The sequence below is a fragment of the Sitophilus oryzae genome, unplaced genomic scaffold (assembly GCF_002938485.1).
Source record: "Sitophilus oryzae breed Bouriz unplaced genomic scaffold, Soryzae_2.0 scaffold_1067_pilon_pilon, whole genome shotgun sequence".
In the NCBI taxonomy this organism is placed as follows: domain Eukaryota; kingdom Metazoa; phylum Arthropoda; class Insecta; order Coleoptera; family Curculionidae; genus Sitophilus; species Sitophilus oryzae.
Genome location: NW_022145690.1, coordinates 2,769,628 through 2,787,468, shown reverse-complemented (window position 1 = coordinate 2,787,468; position 17,841 = coordinate 2,769,628). Strand labels below are relative to the sequence as shown.

The window sequence follows — 17,841 nt, the reverse complement described above, 5'->3', positions numbered from 1 at the left end:
ATACCGAATAAAAGCTCAGACATGTTTCTAGGATAGAATTATATTACTGCTTAAAATATTTACGCTTTTTTAAGACTCACGCTGTATAATAATTCATATACTGGTAAATGAAAGAATATTTTTAATAAAACGCATTTTAAATGAAACTTAATAAATAAAAATAAAACCAGAAATGTTAATTTTTGTTTATTTAATTGGTTTGTATAAATATCGAAAAATGTGTTTATATAAAATAGCATTCCCGTTTAGTGAGTAGCTGAAATCAGCTACTCATTAAACGGGAATAATAATAAAATGATGTAAATATGATGGTTGCTTTTAGTTAAAAATTTAACTAAAATCAGGCAAACTCAAAGAGATGGAAACAACATACTATAGATAAATTACGAAACTACGAACATATCTAAAAATGACTAAAACATTACCCAGTGTATTTATGAAAACTCCCCAAAAAAGCTGTCTTTAGTTCTTCCAAATTTTAAAAAAATTAAAAAAAAAGATAAATATCAGAACTAAATTCTGTTTAAAGAATTATATATCTAAATAAGCATGTTTGTACAGGTTCAGAAAGTAAACAAATCTAGGAGTATATTATATAAACGAAATATTTTTTATTGATTGCATTAACTAAAAGGGTTTTATGAAAACTTTATTGTACATATCACTTTTATACACATGTTGCTATTAGAGATATGTAAATATTTTATTAGTCACCCATGTACTGACAGTTCAAGCATCGTGAAGAATACAAACAGGCCACGCAGTCCTGTGTAAAAAAGGTTCTTTCATCGTTTTGCATAAGTTAATATGCAAATATAATAATATATAAATGCCTTTAATATCTTAGTATCATATTCTTTATTTGTTAAAGTACTAATTCCATATTACCAACAGCAATTTTTGAAAATAATTTAACATAACAGATATCTAAATATTGCTTAAAAAATAATTTATAATATTAACGTTAATAAGCAATTGTTATTTAGCCTATGTGCTAGAATTATAATTAGAATGAGTGGAAGGGAGGTTAATCACTGCGACCTTACAGATCTATTGTGACCCCTTTATGAGTTATAACTCCTCATACAGTCCCAGGGCTTTTACAAAAGCCAGTATCTGGGACAGTTTTACAGAGAATAGTTCTCTATCCCTAATATCAGTCGTATCAAAGTTCACGGCATAAATGGTTGTCGTCCCGGCACACTAAGTGGTGAGGTGTTGTAGTATTTCTCCACAGAATCTCCATTTGTCGTTTTTTCTTAGTTTCAGTCTACTGAAGTGTTTATTGAGGAGACAGTGTCCTGTTAAAAACCGCGTGACAATCCGAGGATTGTTCTTACTTAAATCCAGGAAGATCTTTGATTTTTCTTAGTCGTAAGCCCTCAGAAATTTCTTAGATAGCCTATATATATACGATACTATTCTTTCACTTCTTTTATTTTTGAAGTATGCTGGTTATTGATTTGTTATTAAATTTGTACAATTATTATAGTAAAAATTGGGGCGGTTTTGGTTCGTAAGGCCTGCTGTGCAAAGGAACTGATTTGATTCGATCCCCGGCCACTCCGATGGGTTATTTATTTATGATATTTATATTAGTCTGATGGTTTATTATAAATATTTGTTTATCTAAATAGATCACCTACCGAACTATCACCGCAATATCAGTAGATTTGCCCAGAAAAGCTTTTCAATTAGTGCTGTTCGGTTACGGCGATTTTATGTATCTTTAAAGTACCTGTGAAAAACTGATAACATATCAATTCAAGTACATGCAAATACCTATATTCTGTCCCGATCATGGTACTTTAAGTAAAAGATATAAAAAATGAACTATATTTTACAAATATCTATAGTTCTCTTCAGTTTTCAAAGCCATCCATTGACTACTATGTATTTATTATAATAAATATTTCATATCTTGTAATATTGTACGTTTAAAGGGCCCAAGAGATATTCACGTTCTTTTTTGCCAATCTCCCTTGATCAATATTTTTGTTTGTTCCAACCTTCTTTTTACTCATTTAGCTTTAAGAGTTCCTTATGGCCTCAAGACAGTTCATCTGTGAGTGGCAATAATGACAGATTAATAATTATCACCACATATATTCATATATCATTAATATATGAAAGTAAAAGCCAATTCTTTTAGTAAAAAAAATTGTCCAACGTTTTAGATACAGATAGATTAATAAATTATTTTAGCGCAAATGTTCTGATTGAGAATATACTTTGTCTTAGTCAGTATTGATTTCCGCATTTTATTTTTAAATTTTGTTCCATGATTCTTTATAAATGAAGATATCATGAGTGAAGTGTAAGGGGGAAAACAGAATGTCCATTTTATAGTCATTTTTAAAAATTCAACAGAATGTGTTGGCAATGCAAATTCCCAAACACATGCTCAATTGTAATTGAATATAACAAACGATGTCCAAATAATAACGCACAGAGTAATAATTATTTTGTATCTTTAATATTTGGCAACATTAAATCATCGTTGTCTCTTTAAGTCAGTTTCGTGACATTGCGTCATCGTCTGTTTTTCCCCTTACCCTTCAATCAAACAGATTTTTTTTGTTTCATTTTTATGAAATGTTAACATATTTATATATGAATATTATACGATTATTAGTACTATAAAAATTTCAAAACCTTCCTGTGTGCATATAAGTATGTATCGTAACCTTTGAACCAAATCGAACTCCCATGCCAGAACCAATTTATATTTATCCAAATCCGATTTGCGTAGGTTTCATTCATAATATCCGCAGAAGCGCCGAACAGAAAGAAGTAAACGGTTCTGTTAAGCGTGAAAAACAACACGTTGGAGCAACAACTTCCCCCAACCTTTTAGATACGCCTACGCGCTACTCTCGTCGTTTCCATTCATAGGCAGCGCGAGTGCGACGACGATGCATCATTCCTGTGTGGGAACGCATGCAGTGAGAACCCCTCTGCGCTATTCTGTAGTGGCATAGATTTTGCTTTTTTCTTAGTACAGTTAGAAGTTCTTTTGTAGTGTAATTACATAAGGTTTTTTCGAAGTTCAGTTATCAGCTCGAGCAGTTATCACTTTTCTGGTAAGAAGATTTTTTAATTTTCTAGCGTATTCCATTCTTAAGCAATATAGCAGTATTTAAATAGCGACTTCATGCAGTAGCAATTCGCGCATAGTAAGATAGATTTACCGATGTTAGATTTTTACACTACTTATTTTCTAATCAGTATTGAACTTTCAATTAAAAAATACAATTTCTCTTTTAGCGTAGTTCACGTACCATCTTGTTTTTTGCGTTTCTTTTGTAACTCTATATGATTATAACAATCAACTTTTATCAAAATGTTATAATTTTGTAATGTATGATGCCCCTTTTCTTATTTTGGTATTTCTTCAATGTGAAATAATCTCTATACTAAACCTATATGTAAAACTCGATTAATAAATACTAATAAATTACTTTATTTACAAAAAAAATATACTTTAACTGTTTAAATTATTATTTTATTTTATATTTAAAAAAAAAATACGGGGCGAGTTACAAATAAGTGCAAATGGTTTTAGGGATGTATATTTCGACACCTGACATACGTCTATGTTTTTTTTGATAATTTTTTATTGACATTGGGAAATATTTTTAATTTTTAGTTAAAAGATATAATATCCTAATAATTTGGCAACATAGGTAGTAGATTAAATTTACAAGAAATGAACCAGTAAAGAAAAAATGTTTCTTTTACTGAGAGGTACTAGCCCAAAAAATATTTTCACTTATTTAAGACTCACCCTGTATAGTTATCCAATAATGGTTTAATTGCTTAATTCCTTTTTTAACTCTTTCTGCTGTTATGGATATATGTTAACCATTAATATACATTTTGTTATTAATGTGTTTGTTTTACATACCACTAAATAATCTCCATATCAGATATATTATTGTATTAAATTAAAATATTTTACCTTTTCCCATAGATAGTAGATAAAATGTCTAAATATTTACAGATCAGGTCTCATATAAACTAGGTAAATTATATTTTTAAACCGAACTGTAATTTCTATTAATTCCTTATTTCTATTTTCTTATGTTTGCGCAGAGAATTATGACAAAATCATTTTTATATTGTAAAATATATATTTCTAGATAAGCAGTTTTATACAGGGTGGCCCAGAAATAAGTGCAAGTATTTTAAGGGGTGGTAGATCTCGATAAAAGAAACATATTTTTTCATAGTTTTTTATCGTTTTTTAAATAAGTCCAAAATAACGGAGTTATTTTACTTTGAAAATTTCCAATGCAAAAATAATGTTTTGCTAAAATTTTGAGAACCACTGGATCTTTTTTGGATTTTTTTTCTTGTAAATTTAATCTAATACCTATGTTGCCATATTCTCAAGATATTATGTTTTTTGACTAAAAACTAAGAAAAATTCCGAAATTTTTTTCCAAAAGTTCCGAATTTTCAATTTTTTTTTCGCAAAAAAAAATCATACTCGTGTTTCTGGGGTTAAACTATACTACCAGTTAAAATACTTGCACTTATTTCAGGGACAGCCTGTATAATACATTTCTTTAAATTGTTGTAGGTACTTCTAAAGTTTCCGTTTTATTTTTCTTCTTGTCGTTTCTGAAGATTCTGCATATTAAAATTAACTTATTATAAAAACTTATAATTTTTTAATGTACGATTCCTTTTCTTTTATTTTAAATACAAATTTGTTAATCTACTTGATTTTATAAACATGCATTAAATAATTTTAGTAATATCCAAAAAATAGAGTAAAATAGAATGATATCTAAAAAATTGTTAAAATAGTCCACAACATACTTATACAAAAGTACAACCTAAAAGCAGATAAAACACCTTACTACAACTACATACTGGAACCTGTCCTAGAAAACCAAACACATAGAATGTATTGGGATTGGAGTGTAATAACAGATAAAAACATTGAACACAACAGGCCAGTATATAGATATAACTTTTCAAAATAAAAACAATTTGCAAGCAACATACCGAAAAAAATTCAAGACATAGGCGGAGCTCGGTAACGAACTAAAGGAATAGTGGAGACAAAAAAAATTACCATAGTACCAGTTACTATATCCACCACAGAAGTGCTGCCAAAAAATTCTTAGAATCAATAAAAATACCAGACCTCCCATCAAAAAAAAATATATATATATATAATATAAGCAACCATACTTAGTATGTGTAACATAGTTAGGAAATTTTTAGGCTATAAACACAAACTGACAAATGTATGCCTTAAAAAGTCGATTTGTTGGTAATTACCGACTAACTAAGTGACAGTTGTGAACAGAAAGAAATAATATGTGTAGAAATGGTACACCTACGAAATGAATTAACTACCCATTTGATAACATATCAAGAGAATCTTGCGTCAGAGTGCATGTAAAGCGATGAAAAATTAAATTCTTTTTAAAATATGTTTCTAAAGTTTATGTCCAATGTTCATATGATTTTTATTATTTTCGAAGCTAGTCTAGGCATATTCTAGAGTAATTAAAATGATTCATTTGCTATTCGTTAACAGTTTAAGCCGTTTCAATTAGCAAGTCAAAAAATGTGTTTCAATATTTTCTTTAAAATGTTTATTATTTATTCAATATAAAATTAACGTATTAATATACCTACAGAAATATCATAATCCTATAATCTATGATTAACATTTTTTTATTTCGTATAATGTAGATGATAATCATTTATATTAATTGAAAACAGTTTAATTAAGCAATAATTATTAATTTTGAAAATATTTTAATATTGTGGGTATAAATTAATATAAGAAATATTTTAATATTGTAAGAGTAATAAGTACGTATAATATGTGTAAATAATATAAGTAAGAATCTACCAACGACTTTTCTCAAACACACAGAATACTAATTCTATGCTCATTGCTTGTGTATTATTAAATGAAAATTATATAATAAAAATATCAAAATAGGAAATTTCTCATATTTATCACAAAAATTTTAAAAAATATTCTTTGAGCATTATTTTCGAAATATATTATAATATCTTAGACTTCTAAAATAAAATTCTCCTCCGTTCAAATATTATTTATATCTATGCAAATCAGAATTGCGTAGGTTTTATTCATAACTTTACCGAAGAGAAAAAGTAAACCGTAATATTAATCATAAAAAAACATAAGGAGCAACTACTACCTCTCACCTTTTCGTTACGCCTACACTGTAGTCTACTTCTCATTCAACGACAGCCCGATTGTATGCCGCGCTGCTTTATTTCTATATCAGTGGGCATGCAGTGAGTACCCTTCCGGCGCTTTGCTTATAGATGTTGATAGATTTTCAGGTTTTCTTTAGCGTCTGTCTTATTTTTTCTATTGGATAATAATTCAACAGTAAATTGTTTTGATATTTATTGAAAGATTGATTAGTTCTTTTGTGAATTGGTGTAAATTATCATATTTTTAAATTTCTTGCGGTAAGAATTAATTTATTTTTAAAGAAAATAGTTTTGATAAAAATTTTTATAATTTATTTTATTTCTGTTGCGAACAATAAAATTGAGGAAAAAAAATCTGTTTTAAACTGCAATATTTATATATATATATATATATTATTAATTTATTTGGTATTTATACAAGGTGAGTCTTAAATAAGTGTAAATATTTTTAAATATATTATACCGTAGGAATTAATTTATTTTTAACGAAAATAGTTGTGATAAAATTATTTATAATTTATTTTATTTCTGTGTTACGAAAAATAAAATTGGAGAAAAAAAATGTAATCTGTTTTAAACTGCAATGTATTATTATTAATATATTTGGTATTTATACAAGGTGAGCCTTGAATAAGTGCAAATATTTTCAGGGATTATCAATATTTAGTAGATCTGGAAAAGAAGCATATTTTCTCTTTACCGTTTTCAAAAAAAAGCCCAAAGTAGCCGAGTGCTTTGAAAATTAAAAATAATGATTTTTCGCTTAAATTTTGAGAACCACTACATCTTTTCGCAAATATAAAAAAAAGGATTTTAAAAAAATTCAATTTTCGCGAAAAAACTCATACACAAGTTTCTGTGATCGAAATATACTACTCCTAAAAACATTTGCACTTATTTAAGATCCACCCTGTATAATATAAAACTATAAATTATTTTAAGCAGTAGTAGTACTAGAATTTGTTGTTGCAGTCACGACCTAGCGTTGGAGTTTTTGGCTAGGGTGGTTTTGGTTCCAGGTGCTCTTTTTTAGATTAGAACAATCATGAAAAATGTCTATTTATTAAAAAAATCATATAAAGTATGCGAATGACAATTTGGGAAATGCCAAGACAAAGTATGGTTAAGAGTAGTTATAGTTTTGTCAACATCTCTTCTCCTCTGCACGATCAACTATCAACTCGTTAAGTGTCTAACTTATCAACTCTATCTCTCTATATCATTAACTAAATGCACTCTCTTTATCATACTCTTTTATAATCCTCTTCTCGTCTCAGTCATCAACAGTTTAAAGTATATTTCCACTACCGATACCTGTGATGAACTTCGCCTTGAATTTATCACCTTACGTGGAACTGACTTAAATTGTTTAATTAATAAGGCTTATAAAAAAATGTCTAAATACGTAGGTAAACGTCGACGAAAATGTCTAGGTCGGCGTTACACGAACGATTCCCTTGGGTTTAGTTTGAACTGGCTTTCTGATCTGAAATATGATTTTTTCACAAATTAATGTAAACCCATGTTGGCCTAGATTTAAGAATAGATTAATTTCTATTTAAAGAATAGATATACGTATTGTAAGGATACTTTAAACAATTTTTACAAAGGTTCTAATTGTTTGTTTTTTTAATTGCAGATTAAGTAAAATGAAATGATGGCCAAAGTATACCGCATACTAGAATGAGTCCGCTAAAATCAGAAAAAAGAAGAGGATGCGTTCGACCACCACACTTCGATATACTGTATGTAGGTTATGTATAATTAAAATTTTGTGTGAAAAAGAATAACAAAAGGTTTTAAAAACTATTCTGAAATTAACCCAGTGGAAACTTCTGAATAGCTTTTTGTTACTGGAAAATTTAAATTTTAAAGGGCGTTATTATTACAAGGCCGCTCGTATTCAATGCAGCTTTTGCTGTGCCAAGGGCACATACATTAGCTTTTCTTCTCTTGAAAATTGATTCGATAGCGCTGTATACGAGAATAGAATCTGAACTGAAATAGTTGAAAAAGTTGTTAAGTTTTAAAATTCTTTTTAGTATAAATCCTTTAATAGTCCAAACCTCCTTCTAGTTTAGTAGTTAAACATTAATTAATACTGTATAACACAGTGCGTTCCAAAGTGTTTCTAACAATTGAGTAAATATTAAATAATTGAGTTATTAAAAAAATGCGAAATGTATTCGGCATGTCTAGTAAAGAATCAATTTGGCATACGCATCATATACAAATGGGTAGGTCCGGTATTTTAAAAAATTCGAATCCAAAGTTACATAAAGCTTCATGGACCTACATCCAAGTTTCAGTTCTGCCGGATCTATATCATACTAACCTTTCATTTTAATTTATCTAAATTTTGTTTTGCATGAAGCAATCCTCGTTCAAAAGCTGTGTAGACCGTTAGGAAAATCTGATGTTTGTGTTTTGCGAAATCCTTATCATCTGATATTAGCTGTTCTATTAATTTAGTAGAGGTACACTAAGGTTCAAATTTATGACTATGGGGGACAGCATTACGAACTTTACGAACTTTGCATACTATACAATAAAAGATAGTCCAGACTGCCGCTTAAAGTTTTGCTTCATGCTAGAAGCAAAATGATCTGCATTTAACAGATAATATTTTTAAGAAATAAAATTGCATTTTTTAGAAAAAAACTAAAACTATTTATTTGAACTTTGTTTGCTGATTTTTTTGACGAACCCTCTACAATCATAACATATTCTATAACTTCCTGAATTTCCCAATAAAGTAACAACACTACATAACACAAATTTCAAATAATATAAAATAATTTTGAATACGGTTACGATTCCGCGAAAGTAAACTTAAAACAGTAAATACAACTCAGCAGTTACAATTCCCTCTTTATTCCAATACTCTCCAATACTAATTTATTTCGCTGCATCGTTATGTTTTCGTTATCTGTCGACGACGTGACCGGTTGGCTGTGAGCAATATAGTTTCGCGGATAGGTCGATATTAAGCAGGATCTGTATCCATCAGTACCGGCACCGGACAGAAGTCCGTGGATTTATATCTATCCGTACGTACCCATCTCTAATGGCGAGCCTGTAGTTTTTAAAAGTACAAAATCATACAAGTAGTAGATAGTTAAATTACAAGAAGTTGAAAAGTATTAAATTGTTGAGTTAATTAAAATTTTTGCTGGGTTAGAAGTTCTCTATGTTGGAATCTGGACAATAAAATATTTTTTAAGTAATTTCTAGTTCTATTAGAAAAAAAATTATACCAATATTTGAAAGTAATAGCCACTTAAAGAATAAGTGCCTCTTAATAAGTGAGTCGTCGAATAAGTGGTTATTAAATAAGTGCAAATCTTTTTAGTGATGGTACATTTCGACCCCAGAAACATGTTTATGGTTTGTTTTTTTTTTTGCTAAAAAGATATGTAAAATCGTTGTTACCAGTATATTTTAGATAACATTTTAGAAGTGTGTGTTCACCGCAAACTTGCCTCCACGGTAAAGTTTCTTAATCTCTGATATTACCAAGGTTACGGCGTTAAAAGATATGCAAATACAGAAAAAGTCCGATGACTCAACATTTTTTAAAAATAAATCAATTTTCTTTTAATTTCAAACTTGAATATCTCGGTTATTTTGGACTTATAAGAAAAACAGTAAAGAGAAAATTCGGTTGTCTTTACTCCTACTTGGAGCTTGACGGAGCTAACTCCTACATAGGGCTTCAATAAACGCTCTCCAGCGGGTTCGGTTGTTGGCAATTGATTTAACATCTCGCCATGATCGGTTTATTGCTTTGAGCTCCTTTTTAATTGTCCTTTGCCATGTGCGTCTTGGACGACCGGTTCCTCTACTGCCTTGTGGATTCCACTCAATAGCTCTGCCAGCGATGTTGTTGCCGATTCGCCTTAAAGTGTGACCAATCCACCTCCATTTCCTAAGTTTGGTCTCGTTATACACCTGCCTCTGGTTGGTCAAGCTCCACAAATCCTCGTTTCTGATAGTATTTGGCCAGAATACTCCCACAAATTTTCGTATACAACGGTTTATAAAAAGCTTGGAGCTTGTTAATTAATGGCGATGTAATTTTCCAGTTCTCTGCACCATACAGCAATACTGACTTTACATTCGAATTAAAAATCCTAAGCTTAGTAAGTTGAGAGTACTGCCTAGATCTCCAAATATTGTTGAGCATTCCAAATTCCGGTATTCTGGCCTTGTTTATTTTATTTATGATATCTTGCTCTGTGCCTCCGTTCGTTGGTTGAGATTATACTGCCTAAGCAGGTAAAATTATTTACCTCCTCTATAGGTGTTGTTCCAATGATAAAGGGAGCGACGTTGTTGGTACAAGCTTTTATCGATTTAGTTTTTTTAATATTGATCTTAAGACCTGCAATTCGAGCTTCCTTTGCCAAGTCAAGTAGTTTTGATGCCATATCCGCGGGACCATGAGAAAGGTGACAGATGTCATCTTCATAACTGAGATCTTCTAATATGCTAAAGGGAGTCCACCATATTCCACGATGATTCCTGGAAATTGTTCTCCTTAGAATATCATCTAAGAGGAACCAAAGAGAAAATACGTTTATTTTATCGAGATCTACGAGCCCTGAAAATATTTGCACTTATTTAAGACTCACACTGTAAATAAGAATATGTTTATTGTTATTTAGCAAATAATTAAAAAGGCCTTTGGTATATAAAACATTCCAATTTGTTGCAAACTTGAAAAAATTGAAAGACTTTCAAAACAAATTTTTGATCCGTCTCTGATGCATTGACCTACGTATTTATAAATAATATTTTTTGAGAGTTGTATTAGTATTATATTACCTATATTTTACAGATGGCTGCCAAGGGCGGCAATTCGTACGGTAGAAGGGGACCCATCGGACTGCATCCTGGTAGTCGGCGTTTCCAGGCCCAAAATGGCCCTAGCAATACTTACCGTAATGCTTCTGTCTCTGTTCCTCACGTTTCATCTTATTTACGACAGCGCTCTTAGCACTTTGCAAAAATCCAATCATATAGAAAACAGTCGACCACCTTTATTTCTCCTATCCAGAAAGCTTTACCCAACTGCAGTTAGGCGGCTACCACAAGTAAGTTTGTTGTTTAGATAGTATACATCAGCTTTATAGTTCCTAAGTAAATTATTTTTTACATGCATTTTTATATTCTTTACCTAGATATTTCATGAAATACCTATATAATATTAGGAGACATCAGAAATAAGAAAGTTTTAGGGGTGAACCACGTTTGAGACACACCCGGTATAAGTAATATTAAATATTTGAATTTCTTTTCGTATTTTATTTTAACTACCTTTCATTTAATCGTCTTACATTTTGTTAAAGAGGCAATTAGTCTCTATTATTACAAAGCTTCTTATTGTGGATTTTTAGACTTTAGACGCCGCACTTAAAGTTTTGTTTTAGTTTGAAGGTAAAGAAAGTTTTATTACTAGATAAACCTATTAGTCTGGGAGAATAAAAATAGTAATAGCAGAAACTTGAAGTAATAAGGGATAATTATAAATATATAGATTTTTTATAGGTTGTATTTTAAAGGTAATTAGAGATCTTTTCCCAAACATACAAAACACTGAATATATGATTAATATCAAACAATTAATATTATTATTAAATTATATTGTTTTTTTATATTTGATAATGGCCGGCCGTAGCGGAAGCGTGTCGCCTGCTGTGCGAGAGGTACTGAGTTCGAACCTCAGCGAGTACGCTCGCTTTATTTATTTAAAATAAAAATATCTAATGATCTAAAATAGAGCAACCAGCGAGTCGCCATCTCAAACCAGCTTGAGTATATTTGCCTTGTACAGCCTCCCAAATAGTGCCGTTCGGATTCGGCGATAAACTGTAGGTCCCGTTCACCAGTTTAAGAAAGAGAAATATTTGATGAATTTAACTGATTAGTGTATTGCCTATTTAAAAATAGTATTACTGTTAGTTTTAGTTATCATTTTTAATTCATTATATTTTTCATTACATACAGGGGGTGATATAGGTATAATAATAAGTTCAAATATTTTAGGGCTGGTAGATCTCGATAAAAAACATATTTTCTCTTTACCGTTTTTCAAATAACTCCGTAATAACCGAGTTATTTTACTTTGAAAATTTGAGATAAATATTTTTTTGGTTAAATTTTGAGAACTATTGTATTTTCCCTACCTATGTTGCTATATTGTGAAGATATTATGTTTTTTATCTTAAAATTTAAGAAAATTCAAATATTTTTTTTACGAAAAAACCTCGAACGTCTAATAATGTTGCTTATTTTGTTATAATTGATTAGGACACGATTAACATTTTATTGTTTTATTAGTTTCTTGAGATACAAATAATTTAAGATTAAAATTTAATCAATTAAGGATTTGTAATACTTAATTAATAAATTGTAATAATAACTAGCATCCTAAAAGATTATTTTCTATTATTACAGACCATTCTAGTCTGTAATTAAAGCTATTGAACTAATATTATCCTCAAACAAATCAAAATGTAATTATATTTTATACAATTATTGTTGACTCTCTGTTATACATTCTACTATAGTAACATTATTTTGGTAATTTTATTTTTTAAGGAGCCACATTGCACTAAATCTACATTAATAAAATATTATAGTTTACATTTGAGTATGTAAAACTTTTACCATTAAAAATAAAATAAAAGATAACATATTCCACGTAACTATAAAATGCAAATAGAAACCATATTTGTGTAAAGTTTAACGATCGATGTGAATGAAGATGTACAGGAAACAAAACGGGTCGTATATATAAATTTCCGTTTTCAGGCTATAATAATGGGCGTTCGAAAATGCGGCACTCGCGCATTACTCGAAATGCTCTACCTCCATCCGATGGTGCAGAAGGCGGCCGGCGAAGTGCACTTTTTCGACAGGGACGAGAATTATAACAAGGGACTCGAGTGGTACAGGACGCAAATGCCGCATTCGCATTACGGACAAATTACGATCGAGAAGAGTCCCAGTTATTTCGTCACTCCAGAGGTAAAGGAAATAAAAAACACACATAGATAATATGCTTATAATACGTGTATATTCAATATATAAAGAGTCCATTTCACTAGTCCGAAAAAGTAGCAAAATAAGCGTTCGGCATTTAACGTTTTATGTAAAACTGGCTAGGTATTTTTACGACGAAGAAGAAAATTAAAGATAAAGGATTATACTATATCCGTATTGTAGCACATTTTTAGACAACTTCTTTATTTTTAAGATTTTGATGGACAAACATCAACAAAATATTCCTTATGTTTGGACTAAATTTTCTCGAAAATATAGACATAAATTAAAATTCCGTTACAATACGGAGAAATAGATTGAAGTTTTTTGATTACAGTGATATATAATTTATATGGTTTTGTAACAAATTGCTCGCTATTTTATGGCAAATGCTAAAGCTCTGCTAACCTTAATCAAGCCTTAATCAAAGCACGTATGTTTCGAATTTTGGGCGTGGCTTAACACGACAGGATTGGGCTAAGCTTTAGGCAGATTTTTGAAATATAATATATATTTCCTTCGGCCTCACACCCGCTTTACCCGACTCCTGAGAGCGACCCGAACAGTACAGCGTAATAGACTCTTAGAACCGTTATAATTTTGAAGTGATAAAACACACATAGATAATATCTTTGTAACATGATACTAAAATAATTTTGGAATTTCATTGTCTTTATTTATTTTAAATTACACAACGTTTGGGTCAAATGTATCACTGAGCATTATGCAAACAAAATAAATTCCTCCTACTAGAGGCGACAATCTTTCCTGCCATAAACTGTGACAGATATTGGAGATGGAGAACTAACGTCTGTAAAACCGTCTCAGATACAGGCTTTTCACATAGCCCTGAGTCTGTATAATGAGTTATGCTTTTCACATAGCCCTGAGTCTGTATAATGAGTTATAACTCAAGAAATAGGAGACACAATTTATCTATTAAGTCGCGGTGATTAACTTCCTTCCTTCTATACACTCTACAATCATTGACCGATATCAAGTCTAAACTTGACATTGTATAAGTTAAAATAAATACAGACAATCGGAGCCTGCTTATATACCCGCGCTTATACAACCGTAAAAAGTTGGGTGTACTCAAGCGTAAGATTATCCACTATTATTGGTGCATTTTTTATATTAAACATTGAATAATATATACTTTCTATTTCTAAATATCACATGATTTTTCATTAACAGAACTAAAGAGTAAGATTGCCCGTATTTAAAGATCTTGATATGTATTGAATATTACTTCCATATAATATATTCTTCTCTCCAAAAAAATCTTATATGGGTTTTTCGCCACTGCTAGAAAATCTACAAAATAAAATAGTTATTTTATGTAAACACATCTGGCGTTAATCCCAAACGAAAACTACTTGTCAGAAGTTAGGTTTAAAGATATACAAATTTGCCTAACGAACAAAAAAATGCTTAACGTTTCGGAACGTTTATCTCTTTCCGTCGTCGGAAGCAAAAAAATACAAAGAATAAAGAAAAAAACTATTTAAAATATTTAAATTCAACTATTTGAGAACACTTTAGTTTTTTAAAACAGATACGTCTACAAAAACCAAATTAGGCAAATTTGTATATCTTTAAACCTAACTTCCGACAAGTAGTTTCCGTTTGGGATTAACGTTGAAGTGTTTACATAAAATAACTATATTATTTTGTAGATTTTCTTGCAGTGGCGAAAAATACATATGGGATTTTTTTGGGGAGATGAAACTGCCACATAGATATAGACATTTTTCATATACTTGTTTTCATATTCTTGTATCACGCAGATATATGACGAAACTTGTTATATAGACGTACCTCTGGAAAAAGTATTTTTGTATCTATGAAATAATTTTTTCTCATTTTAAAAAAATGTACCTTTTAAACTGTCAAGCATTATTTTGAAGACAAATATTAAGAAGTAAAAGGTCACTGAGAAGGTTGGGTTCATAGGTTCAAAACACTATGAAAATAAGCCTACGAATGTAAATAAATTACTAATTTAAATCGTTATTACATAATTTTAGGTCCCCGAAAGAATAAGAGCAATGAACGCGAGTGTGAAGCTTCTGCTTATAGTTCGTGAACCAGTCACCAGGGCAATATCGGACTACACTCAGCTAAGAGCCAATGCGGCCACAGCTTCGCCGGCTACGTTCCCCACCCCCGCACCCAAAAGTTTCGAACAGCTAGTCATGCACCAAAACGGCTCCGTCAATGAGGCTTATCGGCCTCTTGCTATATCTGTCTACCACCATTATCTGCACAGATGGTTAGAGGTAAGCAATTAATAATATCTATATCTAAGTAAAGGTGTATTTAAAATATTTTTTGAACACTATGGACATATGTAATACTCAATCTGTTTGAATTGTTATTGCATTTAATGCTGAACTTTTACACTATGTTTCGATTATATACAGGATGAGTTTTAAATAAGTGCAAATATTATAGTTATAAAAATACGTTTCTTTTATCGAGATCCTCCAATCTCGATAAAAGAAACATATTTTCTCTTTGCCGTTTTTAAAATAAATCCAAAATAACTGAGTTATTTCACTTTGAAAATTTCCAAAAAGAATTTTTTTTGCTAAAATTTTGAGAATCATGATTTTTTTCAGGATGTTCTTTCTTGTAAATTTAACCTACTACCTATGTTGCCATATTATCAAGAAATTATGTTTTTAACTAAGAATATTTCCAAACATTTTTTCAAAAAATTACTAATTTACAAACATTGTTTTTGCGTAACAAAAATTTCAATCGTGTTTCTGGGATCGAAATATACCAGCCCTAAAATATTCGCACTTATTTAAGACTCACTCCCGTATAACTAGTCGTTATTAAGTAAACTTGTAGTTAGTCGTTATTAAGTAAACCATAACACCACCCCCCCCCACAAGTAGTTCAATACTTCAAATTTGTGTAAACTTCTGTTTTAGCTTATAGGTTCCAATCTACTTTTTTACAATTAATTGCATTCTTACATTCATAATTTGTAAACTTAAGACAAGTAATCTTAATTCTAAAAACCAATCGTTTCGTTATTTCCAACAGTAGGTAATAAAGTTTTAAGTGTTTTAAAACAACAGTAATAAAAAAGTTTATTTAAAAATAGGATTGTGTTAAAAATAATTCAAATTCAAATCTTGTTTATATCAACTTCAACATACTAAATTTGCTATTTTCTCAGGTTTTTTCTAGAGACCAACTTCTCATCGTCAATGGTGATCAACTTATCGAAGATCCGGTCCCTCAACTGAAGAGAATAGAGAAATTCCTCGGCCTGGAACCGAAGATCGATAGCCATAACTTTTATTTTAACGAAACCAAAGGTTTCTACTGCTTAAGGAATGAAACAGCTGACAGATGTTTAAGAGAAACTAAAGGCAGAAAACATCCCAGAGTTGATCCCCACGTAGTCTCGAAGTTGAGAAGGTACTTCGGCGAACATAATCAAAAATTTTATGATTTGGTAGGTGAAGATATGGGTTGGCCAGAAGACTAACACTTAAATCATATCCTAGTTTTAATCAGATTAGCAGTTTTATTTTGCTATCCTGTGGAAATTCTGTCTCATATGTATTAATATGGATAATTCTGCAAAAAACTCGAAAGGCAGATGAATCATCCATTTTTTTTTAAATTTTGTTATGGTTTTAACTTAAATGTATCATACTAACTAAATGATCGAAAACAAAAGGCGACGTCAATGTTAGCTTGGAAATTTAGGTGGCTGTTATATTGGTAATTGTCACCGATCTTCATTTCCAAGCCAACTTGAAGCCGCCGTTTTTTTCTTACTTGCAGTACCTACTGGACCCGAATTCCGGATCTTCGACATAAAAACATTACGTTTTCAAAGTGATAAGCGAAAAGTATTCCATTAGCGGAACGCCAAGCAGGTTTGCTATTCTCGTTGCCATGCGAATCGTTTTCTGGATACGCGTTGAGCACATATTGGCAGCATTACAATTTTTCTAATAGTCAAATGTGGATAAAACGATGACATAGATAAGGTATAAATTTAAGAAATAGGAAATGAATTTAGATGAAATGCCTGTCAAAATTTTGGGTCGCAAAATTGTTTTGGGTTTCGACCGTTGTACGCGATCTGGCATTGCTATAGCAGAAATTACAAAAAATTACAAAAACAGAAATAAATTTCTCTTGTCCACATCTCTTGTCAAAGTTAGAATCTTCAAAAATTATAAAATCTTTCAAAATCTAAACCACTCTCATTGGAAAAAATTCCGAAAAGTGTTTAAAAAAAGCGTCTGTTTTCAAAGTAATTATTGCTATGTTGTGAGTTTAATTTAAATTTTATTTACTCAACCCCGTGATAATTGTGAAAAAGTGGCATTAAGAACTTAAAAAGCTGTACTGTGAACTGCAAAAACCATCGTGGATCATGGCATAACGTCGGTTTCCAATGTTTCATAGGTATTTCATATTTCATACATGTCTTTATATAAAAAAAAGTATGCTGTATTTTATTTATAAAATTAAAAGAAAATAATAATAAATTTGAATAAATAATATTTGGCGAAATAATTCCGGAAAAATCTGAATCGC

At 30.4% G+C, this 17,841-nt stretch overlaps 1 protein-coding gene across 2 annotated transcripts in view; it reads left to right on the top strand.

Moving 5' to 3' along the window:
- Positions 1 to 17,486, top strand: part of LOC115879930 (heparan sulfate glucosamine 3-O-sulfotransferase 1) — a 195,704-nt gene extending 178,218 nt beyond the window's left edge. The window contains exons 1-6 of one of the 2 annotated variants that reach the window (XM_030897003.1): positions 3,056 to 3,083; positions 7,856 to 7,961; positions 11,057 to 11,312; positions 13,033 to 13,248; positions 15,294 to 15,545; positions 16,460 to 17,486. In XM_030897003.1, the coding sequence (XP_030752863.1) occupies positions 7,900 to 7,961; positions 11,057 to 11,312; positions 13,033 to 13,248; positions 15,294 to 15,545; positions 16,460 to 16,774 (1,101 nt within the window). In that variant the 5' untranslated portion in view covers positions 3,056 to 3,083; positions 7,856 to 7,899 and the 3' untranslated portion in view covers positions 16,775 to 17,486. Of the gene's footprint in view, positions 1 to 3,055; positions 3,084 to 7,855; positions 7,962 to 11,056; positions 11,313 to 13,032; positions 13,249 to 15,293; positions 15,546 to 16,459 lie in introns of those variants that run through there. The other variant, XM_030896994.1, reaches the window with a different exon arrangement.
- The last annotated feature ends 355 nt before the right edge of the window (positions 17,487 to 17,841 follow it).